This window comes from Podarcis raffonei, chromosome 8 (assembly GCF_027172205.1).
Source record: "Podarcis raffonei isolate rPodRaf1 chromosome 8, rPodRaf1.pri, whole genome shotgun sequence".
Lineage (NCBI taxonomy): Eukaryota > Metazoa > Chordata > Lepidosauria > Squamata > Lacertidae > Podarcis > Podarcis raffonei.
In genome coordinates, this window is record NC_070609.1 from 40,669,040 (window position 1) to 40,691,781 (window position 22,742).

The following is a 22,742-nucleotide window of genomic DNA, read 5'->3' on the forward strand; positions in this document are numbered from 1 at the left end:
GTTAAAGTGTTTAAACCAAAATAACACTGGAAACCACTTCATTTCACACTGCACTCAGCTGCCCCACAGGCAAAGTTTTTGGGTGACGGATAGGAGACCCAACCTGCAACAAGTCCCCTAGTGGCCAGGTGCAAAATTGGGGAGACTTCTGCACCTTTAATAGTTGCATAGCACAATTTCAGCTTGCCTGCTGAAATTCCCTTTTGCATCTGCCCCCCCATGCTGTTAGATTTCAGCTTCTCCCCCCACACCCCCTGCATCCCTGACCATTAGCCAGGCTGTCTGGGGCTGAGTGTTGGAACCCAAAATCTGGAGCTGCCCCACCCCTGGTATAAACTATGCAAAGGCTGTCCATTTGTGAAATGCCATCCTAAGCATGTTTACTCTGAAGTAAGGCTCATAGTTCTGCCTTGCAGGATCTGTCTGCAAGCAGGTATAAGATCCCAGCCTTATAGCTTCATTTGGGGACTGTTTCGCTCACAGCAGCAGTGAGGTTTTTACTTCTGCATAGAATTGGGTAGTGGTAGCCTAACCCACCTCACAGGGTTGTTGTGAGGGTGAAATGAGGAGAGGGAGAACGAACCACTTGCACCACCTTGAGTTCCTTGGTGCAAAAGGCAGGATATAAATGTAACAGAACTTTTAAAAAAACAAAAAACGGTTGCAGCTTTAAACAAGTAAAGATTTCAAAATAATGGGATCTGTGCCCAGGTGACAAAAACCGGCGGGTAACTAGCGAGAGAGGGAAGGGCTGAACACAAGATATTGAGGACGGAAGTCTTGCGAGCGAATATATCCTGGGGGCGTCCACTGTGCCTTTAGAAACGAATTGTAGCAGGAGTGTTGCATTCCACTTGCTGATAAAAGACTCCTTTAAAAAAAACCCTCAGAAAGCAGGTTAAGGCACTTCCTGGAGTCAGAATTAAAATTGAGGGAGGAGGAGAAAAGGGAGTTTCCCTTCTGATCTCTCTTTCTCTCCCAGTCAGGAGCAAACACCAGCCCACACCAATCAGGTAAGCTCAGCCAGGCGTTGATTTCTCCCTAGGTCCCTCCCCTATACCTTTTCCAAAGGCCCAATGGCCTTGCCCCTTTGGGAGATTGACTTGGGTCACATGGTCTCACTCATGGGCAGGTAACTTAGGAAGAAGAGGAGAAGAAAAAGATTTCCCCCCCTCCTTGATTAACCAAAGCTGGGTTTCCTGCCATGATGTCAGAAGCAGAGAAGCCTACCGCTTGTTAATTTCATCCCCCAGTCTGACCTAGGAAGTAAGAGAAGCACCTCATCAAGGCAGGTACAACTGCAAAACAGAATCTCTCCTTAAATAATTTATTTTGGTCTTAGCTACCTCTCCCTGCCCCCCTTCCCCATAGTTCTGGCTCTTCTAATATTGTCCTTTTTAATCTCCACTTTGATCACTTGGAGGAAAGGGGCAACCCTTTATTTGTGGGGGTTTGTGTTGGGTTTGTTTTATACTCGATCTCTCTCTCTCTTTCTCTCCCTTATTTTTTTCCCTTTGTTTTGTTGTTCTTTTGTTTTTTACCTCTGCTTTTGATTGTAGCTGTTTCCCCCCCTGTGGTCATGACGGCTGCTTCTCCGCACAGTGACTCTCTGGTGGTCTTGTTTGGGGCAACAGCTGGTGCATATGGGGCTAAGCTGGGTTCCGATGAAAGGGAACTAATTCTCTTGGTGTGGCAAGTTGTGGATCTACACAGCAAGAAGGTATGGCTTCCCAAACTCTTGGTACAAAGTTGGATGACGTGCAAAAAGGAAATGAGAAAACAGCAAATGCAGACCTACCCAATCTTGCCTGAGAGTAACATTCCCTCTCTCCCCCCCCCACTCCAAAGCTGAGAAGGGCTAAGTATCCCTCTTCTCCAAAAATCTCTGTAGGTGGGGGAGCAACTTAAATAGTTTGACCACCTACATACATACACATATGCACTCTTACGAAATGGGGAACTCACTTGCTTCAAAATTGTCCTTAAAATTGATTGATGGAGGGGGAAATCTAGGCTACAAAAGTGTTATCTCCCCCACTCCAGCTAATTTTTATCTGTTAGGCTTTAAATGCCAAAAGCTTTTGCTTCTTCTAGAAGTTGAGCCTTTTCCTCATTTGGGGTATTTGGTGTGTGTTGTGTATTTTTTTATTTTATTTTAAATCAGGCCTGCATGTTGCTTCTGGGACCTATCGCTTTATATGGGAATCGAACCCAGGGAGGGGGACTTTCTGTGTGCATTAAGAGCAACTTGGTGAAATTTCATTCCCTCCCCGCCTTCATTCTTGCACCCTGTGTCATACATTAACAGCTATTTAAAAAGCAAAAAAGCTGCCCAGTTGTCAATATGGCTGACCCCCTTAATGAGAGTGTTGCAGGGTGACCTGTTTGCCCATGAAAACCAGCCAGTTCTGATGGGATAAACATAACTCCTCTCATCAGGATTATATAAGAATTGCAGCCAAGTCCCTTTTTCAGGGGAAGGGAGCAAGTCTCCCGAGGAAGAGAGCAACCAAGGAGTGAACAGAATCTTGGATTTTGTGAAATTGGCAAAATCTAACCTTTTTAAAGAAATTATAAGGCAGATTCCCTTAAACCATTGTGCTTTTCTTTTAACACACATGCATGTGTGCACACCACCCTGTTCCATTTTCTTACTTTTTCTTCTCCCTCCAACCTCCCCCCCCCCCATTCCCACTTTGTTAAATATTTTCAGGTAGGGACCCTGCACAAATGCTTGGTGAAGGCCGACAATTTGGAGCTGAGCGATGAATGTGGAGAGGTGACAGGCTTAACCCCTGAAGGCCTGAGCAAAGCTGAGCCACTGGATCGAGTTCTCCAGCAGGTGAGGGAAGCTGAGGGTTAATGTTAATGCAGAGAGCAGGATTCTGACTGATGCAACAAGGCAAATAGACTTGCTTTTGACTTTCGCTTTGAAATCTGCTCCGCGGACCAGTTATTCACAGCAGCAATATTGCAAGCATGGTTTGCCCTGCCAGTAAGGCCTGCTCTGTTTATTCACCACATGCTTGCACATTTCTGATTATCGTCTCCAGTGACTTCTAGCTGAATGATGACAAGTATTGAATCTGGTGCTGTTAATAACCAGAGTGTTCGCCATCAGTGGCGTAGCGTGGGGGGTGCAGGGGGGGGGCGGCCACACCGGGCGCAACATCTGGGGGTTAGGGCAAATCCACGGGTTAGGGGGTGCATATCCACGGGTTAGGGGGCGCAAATTACTTGCCTTGCCCCGGGTGCTGACAACCCACGCTACGCCACTGTTCGCCATGAGAGCCAGGAAGTCCCAGATTGTAATTTCACCTTTGCCTTGAACTCCCTAAATGGCCTTAGACTATCTGTACCCCCACCCCAAAAAAGAACTACTACGCTTATGTGTTAACACACTCGGAAATCTCGAATGTGGTGTCTAAATGCAAAGTATAATGTTGACTATAACCTGAAGTTATTTGGTCTGCAGTGGCTCATTCAAACATGTCACTTGGTGCTTGATGTTGCCCTCATCCAGGGACAAATGTGAATTCGCCATGGGAATTTGTGTATGGGTGACATATTCTGGCAGCTTTGGTTTTGAAAGCCTCTTGACAAAAGTCCAGTAGCACACAGGTCTAAAACAGTCACAGATTGCTTGTACAGCCAGGTTAGCCCTCTTAATGCAATGTGGTAAGGCTGTTCCTATGGGATTTGGTCAGTGATGTAGTCTGGACATGACACTTTAAATGCTGATCTACTTGTCCAGTAAAAAATAAATAAAGAAAACAATAAATGATGGAGCCTCAAGAGCCTCTTTCCCCCAAATACCAAAGAGAAATTGAATAGAGAAATATTTAAATAGGATCCCTAATGGGGTTCAGGTGAAACTGAGGATGATGGGGGGGGAGGAATTATTCTGAATATGGTAAAAAGACAGAAAGTTGTCACCAAAAGGGCCGTGCCTGTACACAACTTGGATAGCAAGCCAAACTGGTTTGTCTTAATGTAATAAGTTAGGGAAAACAACTGGTAACCCTGAGGGTAGGGGGGCCAGAGTATGTTGTCTTTTAAGCAGACCCACCATTAGCCCAGTGCCATGAAGAAACACTTCACATGAGGGAAAGGAAGGGGTGTTTTAAGGGGATAGTTGTCTTTAGAAATACTTGAATGTGCCCTTCACAGCTTCTGCAAAGCCAGTGAGGTGCAGGGGGCCAGAGTATGGCTCTCTGTCTGGGGAGATGACTCCCACCACCACAAAGTTCACTGGGTGACCTTGGGCCACACATTTTCTCTCAGGCTGACCTGGGAGCTAGTTATTACAGGGCTGATGTGAAGGTAAAAGTGGGTGGGAAAGCTTTGCATGCTACCCTGAACTCCTGGGATGAAACTTTATTTTTGGGGGAGGAATACTCTGTCCCTGAGTGCAGAATTGGCTGCCCTCCATATGTTGTGGACTACCAACTCTCACCAGCCTGCTATGCTGGCTGCGGCTGGTAGGAGTCGGTAGCCCCAAACATGTGTAGGGTACCAAGTTGAGGAAGGCTGATATATAATACTTTATGTATTCTTTTAAGCAGTTCTGTAAAGGAAAGGTAGACTGAAGGGCAGGGAGTTTGCCCACACATTCAGATTTACTCAATGAGTTCTGTGGGATTTGAACACGGATGTAACTATCTAGCTCTGTGTTCTTACATTTTCATCCCATCTTTCTCCAGCCTCGAGGCCCAATGCAGCATACATGGAGGTCCTGGGTAGTCTCCCATCTATGCCCTGGCCAGATCCAGACCTGCTTAACTTCAGCAAGGTGGTGGCCAAACTCATATATGTTCTCCACGCAGGGACAGTTTTCCATCTAGGGGGAAAGACTTGGGGCATTAAGACTTTTTTTCGTCCTGAAATTAGTTGTATATGGAGTTCACAAGTGGTACAGTTCTGTGCAGTCTCTCCCCCCACGCTCCCCAGCACCCAGCCAAACTGCAGCATCACGTACTGTCCTTTCTGTATGTTGCTCTTAATGTGGGGAGAGAGTTTGTTGGTTCACTTTTCAAAACATGCAAAGGTGTTTTGCCTTTACTTTTTCATATATGTGTATGTATGTGTCTTATGTTTTTGAGCAACCTGGAGTCAAATGGAAAAATACAACGCCATAGCTTTTTTTGGAATGTATGGAACTGGTTCTTCATATCTCATTAGAATTGCTGGTTGAGTGTGTTTGTGGGGAAAACTTGCTTAGGCTGTGGAACAGGTTAGTGTGTTGCCGCTTCTGGTGACAGGGATCGGCCCAGTAAGTAATGAGCAATGTATTTCAGTGTTGCTGTGATTTTGCCCTACATTGAATCATCCTTAGTTTTAATTATGAGTACAGCAGATTCTGGGTAGGGCAGGGGGAATGAAGTATTTTTGCAAAAGAAATCATTAGGCATGGTGTATTCCCCCCCCCTTCTCCTCTCCTCGCTCTCCCCGGGTAGATTTCATGCAAGACCAGTTAAGACTGTAAAGTGACTTTTCAGTAGTTTGGAAATAGCTCGGAGACAAACGTTACGTACTGCAAGTTCAATCTTGTCCTTCGTCTTGCAACCAAAGACATCTGGAACAGCTTAGCTAAGTACACTTCGTTGTTCATCTTTTTTTAAAAAAGTGACACACTATAATTATGCTCAATACTTCTATGTGATTGTATCCTATCATCACAAATTGCAAGTTAGATGTAGCTACTGCAGCACATGCACAGAGGACATGCTACTGCCTCTGTCTAGGTGTGGTCGATGCTTCTTGGTCAAATGAAGGAGGATGCCTTGGGTGAGGCAGAGAATTTTGAGCTAAAGGATATCCACCTGAAACTCTCACTGGTTCTTAGAAATCTCGGCTCTATATCCTGTCCTGTTTTAAGACACAGCAATTTGAACATTTATTTGAACTAAGGAATCTTCTAGTCCTAAAGACCCGAAAGCATGGTTTCAGTGTTCCATCAATGCTGCAATTCAGATCACGTGTGGTGCATTTCAGCCCATGCTAGTTTCTGCTGGCCCATGCAGTTGATGGAACCAGGACTGCCCGTTTGGTTCCCCATAGTGACTTAACTTCCAATTATTTATAGAAGAAAACTTGTAATATTCCAATCCTCGCTGACCCACCACTACCAACCCTCTCTCTTGCTGTCACACCTTGCTGAAAGTTCTGCTCCTCCTCCTTAAAGCCTTTTGTTTATTCTGTGGTCACTGGTCTTCCACCAACTTTAAAAGCCAGAAGGGTGTGTTCTTGCTAAGAGAAATACTAGAAAAGGCATCTTGTAGGACAACTTGCCTTATCAATTACGAAATGTACCTTGGCAGCTGTGGTGTGTGAAATGGCCTTGCAGCATGCACATACATTTGCAAGTGTATTACAGATAAGTTGCGCCCACACCCCACTCTTAGGTTTAACTTATAAAGGCTCTGAAGAGGAAGTTGAATCCTGAAAAACAGCAAATCAAGGAAAACTAAATTGGTGCCATTTCCTAAACACACACACACACACACACAAACACACACACACACACACACACGAAGCCAAAAACAGGCAGAGTGATTTATCCCCCAAAAATAGGGATTATGCCTGCTAAAGTGGGGCAGGTGGGCTGTTTGTGTGCTTGGGGAAAACTGGGGGCTACAGTACAGTGGTACCTCGGGTTAAGTACTTAATTCGTTCCGGAGGTCCGTACTTAACCTGAAACTGTTCTTAACCTGAAGCACCACTTTAGCTAATGGGGCCTCCTGCTGTTGCCGCGCTGCCAGAGCACGATTTCTGTTCTCATCCTGAAGCAAAGTTCTTAACCTGAAGCACTATTTCTGGGTTAGCGGAGTCTGTAACCTGAAGCGTATGTAACCTGAAGTGTATGTAACCCGAGATAACCACTGTATTGAACTTGGGGAGTTGCCACTGAGCCCACACCCTTTAAAATTGCAGAAATAAGCTTGAATGGCAAGGAGATTGTTACTTTTGAGCTAACTGTATATAAATATATTCACTCCCAGTGATTGAAAACATTCTGTTAAGTATCCTGTGCAATTGAGGGTCAGAAGTTCTGTCTTGCTTAGCAGAACTTACAAAGCTGCCTTATCAGAACACAGATACACCTGGTAGTGACAGCAGTACTCTGGGGTTTTGGACAGGGATCTTCCCCAGAATTCCCTGGAGTTGCTAGGGATTGAACCTGGGATCGTGTCCATGCATAGCAGATGCTCTGCCACTGAGCTGTGGCTCTTCCCAGATTTGAGCAGGAAAGCAAGAAAGATTTCAATAGATGGGGGTGAGAATCCCAGCAAGATTTGAAAGTCTTGTCCTTCAAACTCTAGTCAAGATTAAATTGCAAAAAGCAGCACAGTTCCGGAGCTTATGTTGTGGCCGCTTTTCTTAGGCAGAGCTCACACCAAAGGCTCATCTAGTCTAGCACCCTCCTTCCCACACTGCAGTGGCCAATCTCATGCCTCTGGGATACCCACTAGCAGGACATTAAGAAGGCAAGAGCCCTTTCTGGTTGTTGCTTTCCAACAACTAGTATTTAGAAGCACACTGCTCTGGAACTTGGAGGTTTTGTTTGGCTATCATGACTAACAGCCACTGGTAAGCACATTCCTGGAGGATAAAGAGAACGCCCTTTTAAATACATCTAAGCTACTGGCTGTCACCAATAAAGTGCAACAGGTAATTCCTGCCCTGTAATTCAGCCTCCCTCAACCTGGTGCTCTCTAGATGTTTTGGATTATGACTCCCATCAGGGGCAGTCAGAACATCTGGGAGGGACACTAGGTTGAGAAAAGCTGTCATAATTACATGAAAGTCATCCGCTCAGGAAAATCACCCTCTGCTTCTTTTGAAAATGCAAAGGGATGCTTGTGTCACATTGCAACCCACGGTTCAGTGTGACATACACACTCATAAAGGTCTCCACGGCCATCATTTGAACTTGAGCCATCAGACAATGCTAAAACAATGCTGATAGTAGAGATGGAGCTAGTTGCAACTGGCAGGTTGCTGGTGTTTGCTGCAGGAATCTTTACCCAATATCCAGGAAGGCCAAAATGAGTTGACACATGCCTGGAAAATATGCAAATATAGAGCAGCAGTTGACTAACCTGAACCCAGATGTTGTTGATCTACAAAGCCCATGAATTCAGAACATTGACCATGCTGTCTGAGGTTGATGGGAGTTTGCCCAATGACATCTAGACAGCATTGTTTCCTTTCTCTTTCTCTTTGTCTTGACCTTCTTATAGAAAATAGCACTGTTTTGGAGTCAGAAGATTAGCAACCTGTTTGAAGCATGGGAAGCTGCCTTGATCCTGAGTTGGTCCATTAGTCCATCTTTCTTAGGTCAATTCCAGACAACCTGCTTATTGAGCAGTAATCAAACTCCCATCAACCCCAGCCAGCATGGCCAATGAACAAGTTGTCCAGCAACAGTTTCGGTGTGCTTGAGTCCGCTCTTTCCCCGTACATAAAGTTGTATCCAATTACATTCTACTCAAAGTTTACCCATTGAAATTCATTGACCTTAGTCCTGCCCATCAATTCCAACAGGTCTACTCTGAGTAAAACATAGTTGGAGACAGCCCATTGATGGTACACAAATATAACATGCTCACAATATGAGTGACTGTGAGCTTTAGAAGTCTTTATTCTAGCTCAAACTTTTATTGATAGTTCTCTTTGCTTAGTCCTGATTTAAACTCTCGAGTTGCAGGGCTAGCTTTGCATTATCTTATTTTGTTAAAAAAAAATCTGAGTCCTTGAAGATCAAAGGGAACCTTCACATAGCTGAAAAGCCATGTGCATAGCTTGTTCAGTATGGATCTAAGTATTTGGTTAAGTCCACAGGGACAATTGCTTATAGCTGCTGCAGCAAACACAAGGTAAGGTCTTTGACATGTGTAGACACTGATAGCTCTGTCTGCAAGCCCTCTGGCAGGGATATTTGCTTCTTTTTGTCTGACTTGGAAGCAACCTGGATGAATAGGCTGATCTCCTGGGGGGCAAATTTTACACCTCTCTTATCTCCTCTCTCTCACTCATTCTATTCGTAGATTGCAAGAAGTGTGTGAAACACGAATGGCATCATCAGTTTTTCTTTGTCCCTCATTTGTTGAAGGGGATCCAGGTCCCAATTTCCTTAATAGTGTACACCATGCATGTTTCATAAGCAAATGTATATAGGTCATGTCTACAAGGAACTAAAATGTTTTCCTTCCATCTGTTATGAGGTTGGATGCATTGCGGTTTGGTTATCTGTTGTTGTAATATGGTGTTCCATGCTTTGTGTCCTGAGCTACTGCTATCCTTGAGTATGTGAAAGATGACTCTTGGCTCGAGAGAGTGCAGGAAAAAGTGCACAACATTTTGTGATATTTGTTGGGTCAATATTTCCCTGCTTCACAGCCAGAGGTGTGTCATAATCAATGTCTTAAGTGCCAATCAAAGGCCATTCAGACATCTTTTTATTGTGTGTTTGTGATGTTTTGTGCTACTTATGATATTGGGGCCATTACATGTGGTCGCACTTTCAATACTATATGTTTGAGATAGTTTGGTTTTCTGTCAATTCATACCTTGTAGATTCCTGCTGAAATCCTGCATATTTTTTTTCTTGAATGTGCTGCGCTGGTGGGTTTTCTTCCCACTTTTGTTGTGCTATAATTCCTCTCTGGACAGCAATAATGAAGTAGTATTCAGGAAGCATAATAATTCAGGAAGCAGTATAAATCCCTTACTAATGTATTCTTATTGCATCAATGACATGTTGCAGAATATACCTGCAAACAAATTGGAGGAGCACTAAGTCTTAGTTGTTGTATTTGACAATACATTCTGCACGCATCCCCTGCATGATAGCCTTGAATCGATGTCTTATTTCCCCTGACAACTACACTTCTTTGAGCTTGGAATTCTAGTGGAGATTCTAATGCACTCTGACCCCAGGGCACCTCCAGACAACAGTTATGCTCATTCATATAAGGCAGAGGTTTTCACCCTTTTTGAGTCCATGGCTCCCTTGACCAACTACATTCTTTCTGCAGCACCCCTGTGGGGCTCAAGAGCCTAGTTATGTCACCCCTTGCCTGAAGAGCTGCCAGCCTCTAATCCTTTTTCAGACACCCTTCCTTTTTTTAAAAAAGATATTTATTAAAATTTCCAATTTTTATATAAACAAAAAACCAAAAAAGTTTAAAATCGCATATAGTTCACAATACTTAGTTTTCAATGACCTATTTCCCTGACCTCCTCATACCTCCCCTTCTTGTAGTCCAATTCAAATTATTTATTCAGCAAATCCTTATCTCAAAGCATTACAGCTAAAAAAAACCCTTAATTTCTATCCGACATCATTCAACATTCATTAATTTTACAATATTTCTGTAAATAGTCCTTGAATTTCTTCCAATCTTCTTCCGCTGACTCTTCTCCCTGGTCACGGATTCTGCCAGTCACGGATTCTGCCAGCTTTTTCAGACACCCTTCCTGCTGCTGCCCCTAGTCTCTGAGCTATCTCCTCCCCACCCCACCCCAAAGAGAGGTGCCTCTTCACACTGCCACATTGGAAGAGGATGCCCCCAGTCTTAGTGGCCCAATGGAGACTGGCCAAAGGTGAATGTGAGACCAGCACCTTACCTTGGGAGGCAGCAGCGGGTGCTGCAGGGCCTGCATGGTGAAAAGGCTTCCCTTCAGCACCGGGCACTCAGCTCCCACGCAGGCCTTGCTCACAGCAAGCACAAGAAAGGCCAACACAACGCCTGCCTGCCTGCCCAGTCTGTCCATTCCCAACAGCAAGGGTTGGCGGACTGGCTGGCTGGGCTATCTTGCCTGCTTGCTTGCTTGCTTGCTTACTCTGAGGCTACCTCAGCTGCTGGCAACCAGCACCCCCTGGCCAGCCATAGAGGCACCATTCACTTGTAGCCAGGGCTGCTGCAACAAACAGCTGTGCAAGCCTTTGGGCAGCAGAGACACAAGACAGCATCAGAGGAGGGAGGGAAAGAAAAAAAGAGATACAGAGACCAGTGTTGCCTGCAGCACCCCTGAACATCATTCAAGGCACCCCAGGGTGCCATGGGTTGAAAACCACTAATATAAGGCCCTGTCAGCACTATACGTTTAAATCAGCATCATACCACTGTAAACAGTCATGGTTTCCCCCAAAGAATCCTGGGAACTGTAATTTAAGGGTGCTGGGAGGTGTTAGGAGACCCCTATTCCCCTCCCAGAGCTATAGTTCTTAGACTAGCTTAACAGCCAATCAGCCTTCTCAGGGAAATTGGAAATGTTCCCTAAGGGGAACAGGAGGCTCCTGACAACACTCAGCACCAATTCAGATAGCAAATCTTGCTGGTTGGTTTGGTGCTGCACTTGTTCTAGATTACTGCCAGAATTGTTTTTACAAGAAGAAACTGTTGTATCCAATTTAGTAACTGCATAATAAATAATACAGGAGCAAAAGAAAGTTTTCTGCAATGCTTAAAAGGAGCTTTGAGGGTGCTCAGGTCGGTCCTGGTTGTTGGTATGTGTCAGAATACAAGGACCTTTTTCCATTTGTGAAATTTTGGCAGGCATGATGCTTCCATCAGCAGATGGAATCTGTCTTTATTCTTTCAGACTAGTTTGGTTCCTGGTGTATTTGCTCTTAGTAGGGGAAAACAAATTTCAAAATATGGTCTCTTCTTCCAATGCCTAGTGGGAACTCTTCTTCATTTAAATTGCAAGGAACATCATGTTTCCTTTGATATTCTGAAAAGGCACTGGTAATACATAAATGTAACATGCTGGAAGGCAGGTCATTTAACAAACTAAAATTATTCAGCTGGTTGACAGGCTTGTTATTACTTTGCTTTTTTTATTGGGCTTCTTACCTGCCTTTTACCACAAGGTCCCAGGGTGTGTTGCCACAATATAAAAATGCAACATTAAAATCTGTCGAAAGGAGCTGGAGGCAAAATGCAGTCCAGGAAGGCTGTAACCCCTTAAAATATCTGGAAAATGTGATTTTGGGGGTAACTTATTTATTTATTTAACAAGACTGATATACCATGTAATCAACCATAACTTCTAAGAGGTTTCCATAAAACGGTAGAAAATATTCATAAGGAAACACTGATGATAAAATAAAACTTTAAAAGCAAATAGACTTAAAATTTATGAAAAGATGGGTGAAATCACCAGTTTCAAAACAAATATTCATAAGCAAATCACATGTGTAAGTAGGTTTGCCTAAACAAATATGTTTTTAGCAAGCACTGGAGACGCCTGCCTAAAATCTGTGGGAAGGGTATTCCAGAGAGTAGGCGCCTGCTGCTACACGGAAGGATCGATTCCTTGCAGGTGCAGAATGATCATTATGTTGGTTCCATAGATCAAATGGGCAAATGTCGGATGAGGTGATCCTTCAAGTAAACTGGTCCCAAGCTTTATATACGAACAGTAACACCTTTCATTTGGCCCTGTAAGGGAACCTGTGGTGGTAAAGCACTCTGGGTGAATGCAGCGCAGTGCCATGCACGAAATGACAGTTCAGGAAAGCTCTTACGAGCAGGGCCTGGGTTGACTTTGGTGCATTCATGTCTAGTCCTGCAGATGAGGGAGAGGCGTTGGCTCTTGGTAGCCGAAGAACAGAGGCATCACTTTTCTCAACATCTGTAGTCGAGTGAAGTCAGCAGAAAATGGGCTGCATGTTTTCAACTTAAAAAAATAAAAGAGGGGGCGGAAAGGACACAAAGGAAGATTACAGCCATAAGATTCTTTCAGTCTGATTAACAGGTTGCAATTTTGTTTCAGGGGAAACCTGTTCTGCAGCCTTTTCCTCCTTCTTCTACCACCCCCCACCCCACCTTCACCATTTGATGGCAAGGGGCGTGTCCCTTTTCTACCTCTTTATATGGCCTTCCTTGCAAAGCATCCTGATTTTATTCCACTTTAAAAAGGGGGGGGGAGGAATGCAGAAGGGATTATTGCAATAATGCATCAGGGGTGGAGGTTGGGAGTATTTCTGTCTTATTGCAGGAGTTTTCCTTTCTTTAATATGCACCTTTGGCCCCATCTGAAAAAGTGATCCGGAAAGCTGATTCAGCAGGATTCCTTCTAATTTGAAGAATTAATTTGGTGTGGACAAAAATGCTGCTTAGCCACTCTTCTGCAGTGTATGGAGGACTGAGACCTGCCTGTGTGTTTGTGTGTGTAAAAGTACTACAGTGGTACCTCGGGTTACAGACGCTTTAGGTTATAGACTCCGCTAACCCAGAAATATTACCTCAGGTTAAGAACTTTGCTTCAGGTTGAGAACAAAAATCGTGTGGCGGTGGCGCGGCAGCAGTGGGAGGCCCCATTAGCTAAAGTGGTACCTCAGGTTAAGAACAGTTTCAGGTTAAGAATGGACCTCCGGAACAAATTAAGTTCATAACCAGAGGTACCACTGCATACAAAAGTAGCGTGTGCATTTGTTGCTCCACCCACTTTTGCCTTTGGCCCCGCCCACCACTTGCATGTGTTCCTTGAAAGGTTTGCTCAGAAGGAAATGCTGACCACATGGGCTGGGAAAGATTCCCCACTCCTGCTCTCCCCGCCCCCTTTTTCTTTTGCCTGAAATGTTCCCCTGCCCTTTAGAAGCAGTGACAGAAAGGCACAGGGATTTGCCACCAGCTGCATAGTTAATACATTGCATGCCTTTAAAGTGCAAACCAAGCCTACGAGTTGCTAGGGTAAACTTTGGTTTTGCTGCAGAAGAGGATGCAGGTCTGGTGGTGGATGGGAGGTATTAACAGTCCCTCACCAACATGCCTGTCAGGTGTTTACCTTTTCTTTGGAGCCAGCCAGTGTTTCTTCCACAAGGCATGTGGCACTGAAATGCCACTGGACTTGGGGTTTGATGGAGCTTGGTTCTATTTCCTTCTCTGATTTAACTGGGTGTCAGTCAACACTTGTCAGGTGTTCATCTGTGGTGGTTGATGCCCACTGAGACTGGTAGTGGCAAAACGTCCTGGGCCGGTCCTGCCCCAGGCTCTCCCTCCCTCTGCTGCCCCCAGTCTGCATGAACTAAGTCCAAAGGTTGCATAGAATTAGGTCAAGATCTGTAGGTTCTTTCTCTGTCTCCCACCTCATTGTAGCAGATCATTGAGGGTGCATTAATTATATGGGTGTGCTGGATTTTGACTGACGGATTTGCTTGGTTGCACTTATTTGCCAGTTTTCTGCCAAGGCACCCGAGGCTATTTACAATATTAGGATAAACAAATCATACAAAATATTCTCAGGGCAACTTCAGGAGCTGCTGGCACAAGCTCCGTGGTATGGGCTTTATGTCTTCTGCATTTCCCCCATGGCCTGCAGGTCTTAATACCCTCAGATGGGGACAGGGATAGGCAACCCCAACAGTTCTCTCAGTAGCTGGTGAGAACCACAGACAAGGGGAGTGCTGTTGTGCTTGGGTCCTGCTTGCAGGTTTCATATTATGGCATCTGGCTGGTCACTGTGAGAACAGGGGGCTGGACTGGGTGAGCTACTGTTTTGATGCAGTGGAGCTTTTCTTAGGTGCTTATGATTCTTCTGCAGAAGTTAGGTTTTCAGATATATTAGTAGTAGTAATTTATTTTTTGCACCTCTTTCTTGGTAGCATCCATTTCTCTTTTGCATCAAGATTACCTGCCCTTTTACCTTTCCTAGGGTCAGTCTGCATACTGTTTAGTTCCACTTCATTTCAGTCAGCTTTCTTCTGAAGTATTACCAAAAATGGTGTGCGCTCTTGAAAAATTCCATAAAAAGATTCAAATTTCCAGAAGTGGCACTTTCTTAATTTTTGTTGCTGCAAAAAAAGAACAGAAGACAAGACCAGAGTCTTGTCACTGTGCTGGCTGAATTTGATGGGAATTGTAGTCAAAACAGGTTGGCAAGTGCTGAGGTTAAGCTTTGCAAGGGTTCAAATGGATGGCTATTAAAATTGGTAGTTGGAGAACAAAGATGCCTTTACTCAGTTATCTGGCCTTCAACATAGCAATGTAACATGATTTAATGAGTCAAATGCATTTCAAAATTATTACTACAACAATTATTTAGCTGTGTGCTAGGTACTGTATGGAACAAGTATACAATGCAACTTCTCCATAGTGATAACCCTGTCCATGGGAGAGTAATCTGAAGGAGTGCATAAAATAAAATGCCTGGTGCACCATTTTTAATTTGGTGGACTACTGAATCATGTTGATTCACCTGGCTAGGGGATGGTGTGTCTGTGTGTGTCTGTGTCTGTGTCTGTGTGTCTGTCAAGGGAGCAAAAGCTGTAGCTCAGTGGAAGAACATCTGCTTTGTATTCAAAAGATTCCAGGTTCAATCCCCAACATCTCTAGTTGGGGCTGGGAAAGACTTGATTCTGAAACCCTAGAGCCTTTGGGGAACCTTTGGCTCTCCAGATACTGCTGAACTACAACCTCCATCATCCCTGGTGGGAACTGCAATTCAGCAACACAAATAGAGGGTCGAAGGGTTCTCTTCCATGCCCCAGAGAGCTGTTGCCAGTTAGTGCAGGTACTAACTAGAGGGACTCACTTCTTGATCTCACTTTTTCAGTGGCAGTGCCCTATTGCTAACCATGAAAAAGTACTTTTGTACTTGAATTATCAGTGATCATTAAAATAGAATCCCAGAGTCCGCTTTACTGTTTCATGCCTGAAATGGGTCTCCACTTGCTGTCCATCCCACCACAAGCAACTTCCCTGTTACATCCTATAAAACAAGCACCTCTCTTTGTTTTCATCTTCTAAAGTGTCAGAGGCACATGCACTCCTCTAATGCAGTAGTTATCTAGGATCACATCTGAGGTCTGATGTGCCATCACTGGCTTCTTCTGCTTTCACCAGGAAACGGATTACCCTGTTCTTTGCCTTAAAAGTAGCATTATTTTCCCCTCCCCTGCTTTCTGCATTTTGCATTTACTTGTGCCAAGGCCTAGGTGACAGCACTGATGCATCCATGTGCATAATAAATGTGCAGAAACTGAAAACCAGGTGGAGGTTTCGGATATGTTGAGATGAGTCTGCAGAAAAAGTGCTCTTTATTCTAAAGTTAGCACCACGCATGCCATGGGGGGGGGGAGCATACTTGATATCTGATGTGGATTTTTTTAAAAGAAGTATGTGTACACCAGCCTTGCCCCTGCTGGTGGGAGTTGTAGCCCAAAGCACCAGGAAGGCTGGTGTGCACGGTTTCCCCCAGCTCTGCAGCTATTGTTTAGCCTTCCTCCTGATTGGTCCAGCTGTGCAGTACAAACAGTGAAAGAGTGTTGGGTAAATACAACGGAACCATGCTTTGCAATCAATAGAGCAAGTGCTAAAGATCACGTTGCTTAGGAAAGCTTGTCCTTGGAATGGGGGGAGAGAAAGAGAGAGAGAAGGCAAGAGGAAAACTAAACACTAACACTGCAATGCCCACCATGGTTGGTTTGTTTTTTACTGACTCAGTCTATCTGTGTGCATGTGTGAATTCTTCTTAACCAGTGTTGCTTTTTAAGAATAGCTTTGGAAACAGTTATCGTAGTTCACTGTCTACAACTAACTAAGCTTAGGTAAGAGTTGAGGCTGCACTTGTTGTCATACAAGAGATACCTAAGGCGTCTCTTCTCTTTTCCCACCCCCTTTAATGCAACCACAGAGAGGGCTCTGAATCTGATGGGATCAGTAATGCAAAGAGGAGGATGCCTTAGGGCCCCTCCAAATTGGAGGTGTGTTGGGAGTTTTTGTAGCTGCCTTCTGCAACATGTCATTAATGAAATGCTCACTCCAGCAGCACAAATACTAGAATTGGAATGATACAGAGAAGATGAGCATGGCCCACATTTTAAAAATTAAATAAAGGGGGGGGGGACACCCAACATGTTGTTAATTAAATAGTATTGTATTTATGCTGAATGGTCCACACATCATTATTGCCATCTAGAGGAACCAGAAAAGTGGGACAGAAAACCAAATTGAGACATTTATGGTGTGAAAGGTTGCAGGATTTTTACAGAAAACCACAGGGCACAAACGTATTACAAGTGAAACACTATGCCCACCCTGAAATTTTCCACACCAGTTTGGTGATTATTAGTTTTTTGTTAGCATTTTGGTGTGTGTTTCTCCTAAATTTGTGTCTGCTACTTTTCTTAACACAATGCATTTAAAGATTTTCATGAAAAAAATATTTTTACACTTTCCCCTAATGCAAAGGGGGCTAGCTTATGCCCCCCCCCCCATGATATATGCTGTTTATCCACAACCCTTAATTGTTCCTGTGCATTTGGGGCTGCTGGGAGTTGCTAGTTGACTTCAGTTGGGGAAGGCTCTGTTACAGGACTTCCAGGATGCTGTTGCTCTTTAGATGGGATTCAGTCACACACCCAGTAAATTTAGGTTGTGCAATTAGAGGTAGAGGTGTGTGTGTGTGTGTGTGTGTGTGTGTGTGTGTGTGTGTGTGTTGCAGAACAAACCCTCTTCTCCAAAAGGGAGAAGAGGACTTTTTCCAGTAAGAAAAGTAGCAGGAAAATATCCTGGAAAGTATGAGATGACACTTAACTTGCTGCAACATTGTCTAACCTCCCTGCAAAAAAAACACACAAAAAAACTGGATGGATGCTTAATAACCAGGTCATCTGGAAGCCCCCTATAGTATGCCCCTGAACTATGAATGAAGCAGAGTTTGTGGAAGTGGTCTGAGCGTGAGCTCCTGTCCCAACAAAACCTGTATTCTTCTCTTCTTCCTGGTTCTCTCAGCAGTGCAGCTATGCTGTGTGTGAGTGTTCGTGTGTGTACAATGATTGTACTGCCAGCCACCACTGATTAGGAGTAATCAGACTAGCAGGCAGTGTTTAGTGAGGCGTTTGCAGGCTGAAAGATGGCCATGAAGTGGAAGCTGGTGGGGCGGGGAAGTGAGAGAGCCGTGTTGGATGGGGAATTTTTTAAGAACAGAGCACATCTCAAGGCATCTGCAGCATTAGTTCTTCCAGGTGTGTGGTGTGCAGGGCTGCAAATGGCAACAAGTGATCATTTGCTCCACTGTTGTTACCTGGAGCCCTGCAGGTGCTTGGAGGCTACAAGTAGCTGTAGTTGCTAGGGCTGATGGGAATTATAGTCCAAAACACCTGGAGGGCACCAGGTTGGGAAAGGCCATGGTAGATCATGGGTGGGGATCCTGAGGCCCCCCAGTGGTTGTTGGACTCCAACCCCCATCTGCTCCACCTAGGATGGCCAACTGGCCAGGGATGAAGAATGTTGTGGTCCAAGAACGTATTCCTGTTAAGTACAACCCTGAAATTATTATCTGTGAGTGTATGTTTTAACCTTTTGATCTGTTTTTGGAAGGTTTTTAAAAACTTCATTTAGAAGTTTTAATTGTTGGTAAGTTTGCTGCCCTGGGCTCCTTTGGGAGCAAGAGCAGCATATACATATTAATAAGATAAATATGCTATAGTCCCTCTCCTTACTATGTCTCTGTACTTATTTTGTTTGTATTCCTGTCTTTGGGAGATGTCCATTCCATTCCCTCCCCACCAAAGAGTTGTTTATTGTCTTCCTACTTATGCAAACTGAAGCCTATTGAGACTTTTCTGTAATGTTTGGTTGGCACTGTTTTGGTTGCATGCTTGGATAATGTGTTTGCTCTCAGTGTGTGTAGGGTGACCAAGAGGGATTTGCACAGACGAGTCTGCTCCATTAGGGCAAATGGGGCACTGCCCCACCACTCTCAGCCAGCTGCCTGCCTGCCTGCCTTCTTACTTACAATCTGTCAAAGGGGTGGCAGATGTCAGCTTTATTCTCCTTTCTACAGTGCTGCCTTTGTAGGACTCATCAGATCTAGGATTTCTTTGGCTCTGCCCATCATTTGCCTCCCTGCCCTATCAGGCTCAATGGGTACCAGCCACCACTGGATTTGCGTGCGGGTTTTTCTGCACCCCAGCTTTGGGAGGTGAAAACTTGGGCTTTGAGATCATGAATGTTTTACATGGGCAAGAGATCTAGCGTCCAGCCACCATAGCTTTTGTGTGTGTGTGTGTGTGTGTGTGTGTGTGTGTGTGTGTGTGTATTGCCAGAAGCAGAAAGAAATTAGCTACAGCTTAATGGATTGCATTTGTTGCGTGTGGCAGCTTTTTAGCACAAGGTCACAGTGATCCCATTTTCAGTCATGTGGAATAACAGTTAACAGACGAATGAAAAGCAAAACCCCACTGGCAGGTGGGGGGGGGCTTTCTCTTTCAGAAAGTTTCTTTGCTTTTATTATGCCTGCAGGTGCGTTTGTAATCCAAAAAACTCATCTCTCTTCAGCAGTATTTCGTGGGCACGAGCTTGCTCTTGGTGAGGCCAAATTGGAGACTGCAGCAACACCAGATTTAGCAGAAAACAAGCTGTCAGATTTTTAAGAGGGAGGCCATGAAACAAAGGCAATGATTTGGGCCCCAGCCTGTGTGTGCCCAGCAAAACATCACGTTTTGAGCATGCACACTGCCGCTGCTCTCTAGCACCGCTTCTGTGCTGCCGCAATGGGGGTGGCAGAGCATGGGTGCACATCCACAGCAGAGCCCAACAGAGGCCCAGAGGCGGAGGCCTCAGCCCAGTTGCCGCCATAGTGGCAGAGTTAAGGCTGTGGGCAGCAGACGGAGGCCGGGCACCCACAGTGAGAATTTTGTGGGTGCCTATGCACCCAGGATTCTCTGGAGTTTGCACCAGTGCCATGAAACAACATCCATGCCATACATTTGAAGCTCCTGGCTCCCCACCCTTCATCCTGAAACCTGAGGGATTGTAGTTAACTCTTTACAGAGCTACAGTTCTCTGCGGCCTTAACAAACTACTGTTTCCAGGATTCTTTGGAAGAAACCATGTGCTTTAAAGGCCTGGTACAGATGGGACGCGGGTGGTGCTGTGGGTTAAACCACAGAGCCTAGGACTTGCTGATCAGAAGTTCGGTGGTTCGAATCCCCGCGACGGGGTGAGCTCCCCTTATTCGGTCCCTGCTCCTGCCAACCTAGCAGTTCGAAAGCACGTCAAAGTGCAAGTAGATAAATAGGTATCCCTCCGGCGGGAAGGTAAACGGTATTTCCGTGCGCTGCTCTGGTTCGCCAGAAGCAGCTTAGTCATGCTGGCCACATGACCCAGAAGCTGTACGCCGGCTCCCTCGGCCAATAAAGCGAGATGAGCACCACAACCCCAGAGTCGGTCATGACTGGACCTAATGGTCAGGGGTCCCCTTTACCCCCTTTATGGATGTGATCAAAGACTCCATTCAGATACTGTGCTCTCCATTTGATAAGGGATGCTAAACCATGATGCCTGAATTGATAATCTATGAATTATGCCCAGCTAGCTGAGGGCCATAGTTCTGAAGCAGGTTTGAAACTATGGTTTGTGCTAACACATTGATGGAGTGTCAAGCCAGAGTTATGGCTGTGTTACACTGCCCCTGGAGGTTACGGTTACTACTATACCTAGAAATAGGAGTGTTGAGCCAACAGAGTGTTGAGAAACCAGTGTAGCCTAGTGGTTAGAGTGCTGGACTAGCTGAGAATGTCCCCTGCCTGTGAAACTCAGGAGAGACACTTCCAATCAGGGCAGACAATACTGAGCCAAACCAACCAACCATCTCATTTACGGTAATGTAAAGCAGGTTGTGGTTGCACAAAGGGAGTAGGGGTTATATGCTGTCAAGCTTGGAGTTGTCTTGAGGAAAAGAGAGCAGACAGATGCTGGCATTTGGCCAACATGCAACTGACTAAACTTGCTGAGCCACTTTTCTCTCTGCTGCCAGATAAATAGCCAGAATCCTGTCCAACCAGTTTCTAAATCTGCTGCTCAATCAGTTTTCCCCTTCTTGGCCCAAATATTCACTTGTAGGTAAAATGTATTATAGGAGCTGGCGGGGGCAGCTAAACTTTTAAAACAAAGCCCTTTACAATAATTTTTCTCTTGTTACTTCATGATTCATGCTTAGCACTGCAACTTTATTATTGGTTCTGTTTATGAGCCAGAATAGCAATATCATTGTCGATTATGATGCAGAAATCCCAGGTTCAGACTCTGGCATGCAGAGAGAGGGGGGGCTGGGAAAGACTTCTGAGACCCCCAAGTGTTGCCGACAGTCAATCCTGCGAGGACTGGGCTTAGTAGAATATGACCCTTGAATCATAGAATTGTAAAGTTGGAAGACACACTGAGGATCATCTAGTCCAACCCCCTGCAATGCAGGAATATGCTTCTTTCCCATATGGCGATCAAACCTGAAACCTTGGTGTTATCAGTACCACACTCTAAACCACTGAGCTAAAGGGACCATCAATCAGACTTGATGCCAAGTGCCCATGTGTTGTACAGGTTCAAATCTTCACTCTGCTGTCAAGCCTGCTGGGTGATGGTGGGCCAGTCAGGATCTCTCAGCCTAACCTCCCTCAAAGGGTTGTTGTGAGAATAAAACTAGGATTAGTCACATGTACTACCCCATAAGACTCTGGATCCCACTGATCCACAATGTCTGACATCGCACTCCAAAATGCTCTGTTTCAGAGATTTCTGTTGCCGCCACTGGTGATAGCTCCCCAACCTGTCTGGGTGGAGATCAGCCCTCTAGACATTGGCAGAGGCCAGTGGAGAAGGAACTGAACTGCATGTTAATCTCCCCAAGACATCAGTAATCAGGGCAATTTTCAGGTTGCAGCGCAAAGCAACCATATATTAAACAACAATGTAAGCAACCTGAGATTTTACCTTGAGGGCTCCTTGAGTGGAATGGCGGGCTATGGGTTTTCAAGACATGCGGGGAAGATTCTATCTCCCCATAGAAAGCCTCTGCTCTGGATCACTCTGTTTTGAACAAATATATTTATGTATTGACCTCAGTCCCCTATTATTGAGATGCTAATGAACTAACTGTTACTGTTTACCAAATGTGTTCAGATACATACTGTGTTTGGATTCCCTCTAACCTGAGTCACCTGCAAGAGACTTCAGATCTGGTGCTTTGGACAATGGATCTGACTGAGTCAAAACCTTGCTTTTGCTGTAATTCCTGTAATCAAACACACCTTGGGCACAGCTACACTCCTACAAAACAGACTCGGGGGGAGGGGTGTCAGAGCTCCGACTACATTTGTTTAAATGTTGGCATCAAGACAGTTTCTCTGAGGCTGCTGAACTCCACGCTCTTTAACAAGGGAGGCCTCTGAACTCCAAAATGTGCAGACTTCTGAAATTTCATGTTAATGAGAATAAAGAATAGAAGTGTGTCTTGGGATTTAGTTTTGAAACTGGCACAAGCCCCGAAAACGGTTTTTTTCGGTGCATACTGTTTTGCATCATTGGGCTCTATGAGTGAACCTTGAAGGGAGGGAGAACAGGTGGAAAATACTGTTTCTGATGGTAAAAGGCTGTTGTGTTTTTTTGTTTCTTTGCAGACTTCTTGAGACTGGTGGGTTTCTGGTTGTGCTGGGGCTTATTAGCACTGTCTGATAGCTGCAAAAAATATTATTGCAGGAAGGAGTGACAATCCTTTGTTGTTTTAAAGAGATCAGCAACTGGGAAGCCCCTGATTCCAATCTGGCCCCAGCCTGCTGTGAAAAGATGTATAGGGTTGTGAAAACACCATATGTGACTTCCGCCAAATAATCTTGGGAATTGTAGTTTACTCCCTCACATAGCTACAGTTCCCTTAAACTACAGTGCCCAGGATTCTTGTTGGGGGCGGGTGAAGAGTCTGGTGCTTTAAATGTATGTTGTATATGC

The 22,742-nt window shown here is 44.9% G+C and overlaps 1 protein-coding gene across 5 annotated transcripts in view; it reads left to right on the forward strand.

The window, feature by feature from the left end:
* Positions 1 to 1,105: 1,105 nt before the first annotated feature.
* ESRP2 (epithelial splicing regulatory protein 2) overlaps positions 1,106 to 22,742 on the forward strand; it is a 49,634-nt gene continuing 27,997 nt past the window's right edge. For 2 of the 5 annotated variants that reach the window (XM_053399526.1, XM_053399530.1), the window contains exons 1-3: positions 1,107 to 1,292; positions 1,560 to 1,720; positions 2,714 to 2,842. In XM_053399526.1, the coding sequence (XP_053255501.1) occupies positions 1,580 to 1,720; positions 2,714 to 2,842 (270 nt within the window). In that variant the 5' untranslated portion in view covers positions 1,107 to 1,292; positions 1,560 to 1,579. Of the gene's footprint in view, positions 1,293 to 1,559; positions 1,721 to 2,713; positions 2,843 to 22,742 lie in introns of all 5 variants that reach the window. The other 3 variants (XM_053399528.1, XM_053399527.1, XM_053399529.1) reach the window with 3 other exon arrangements.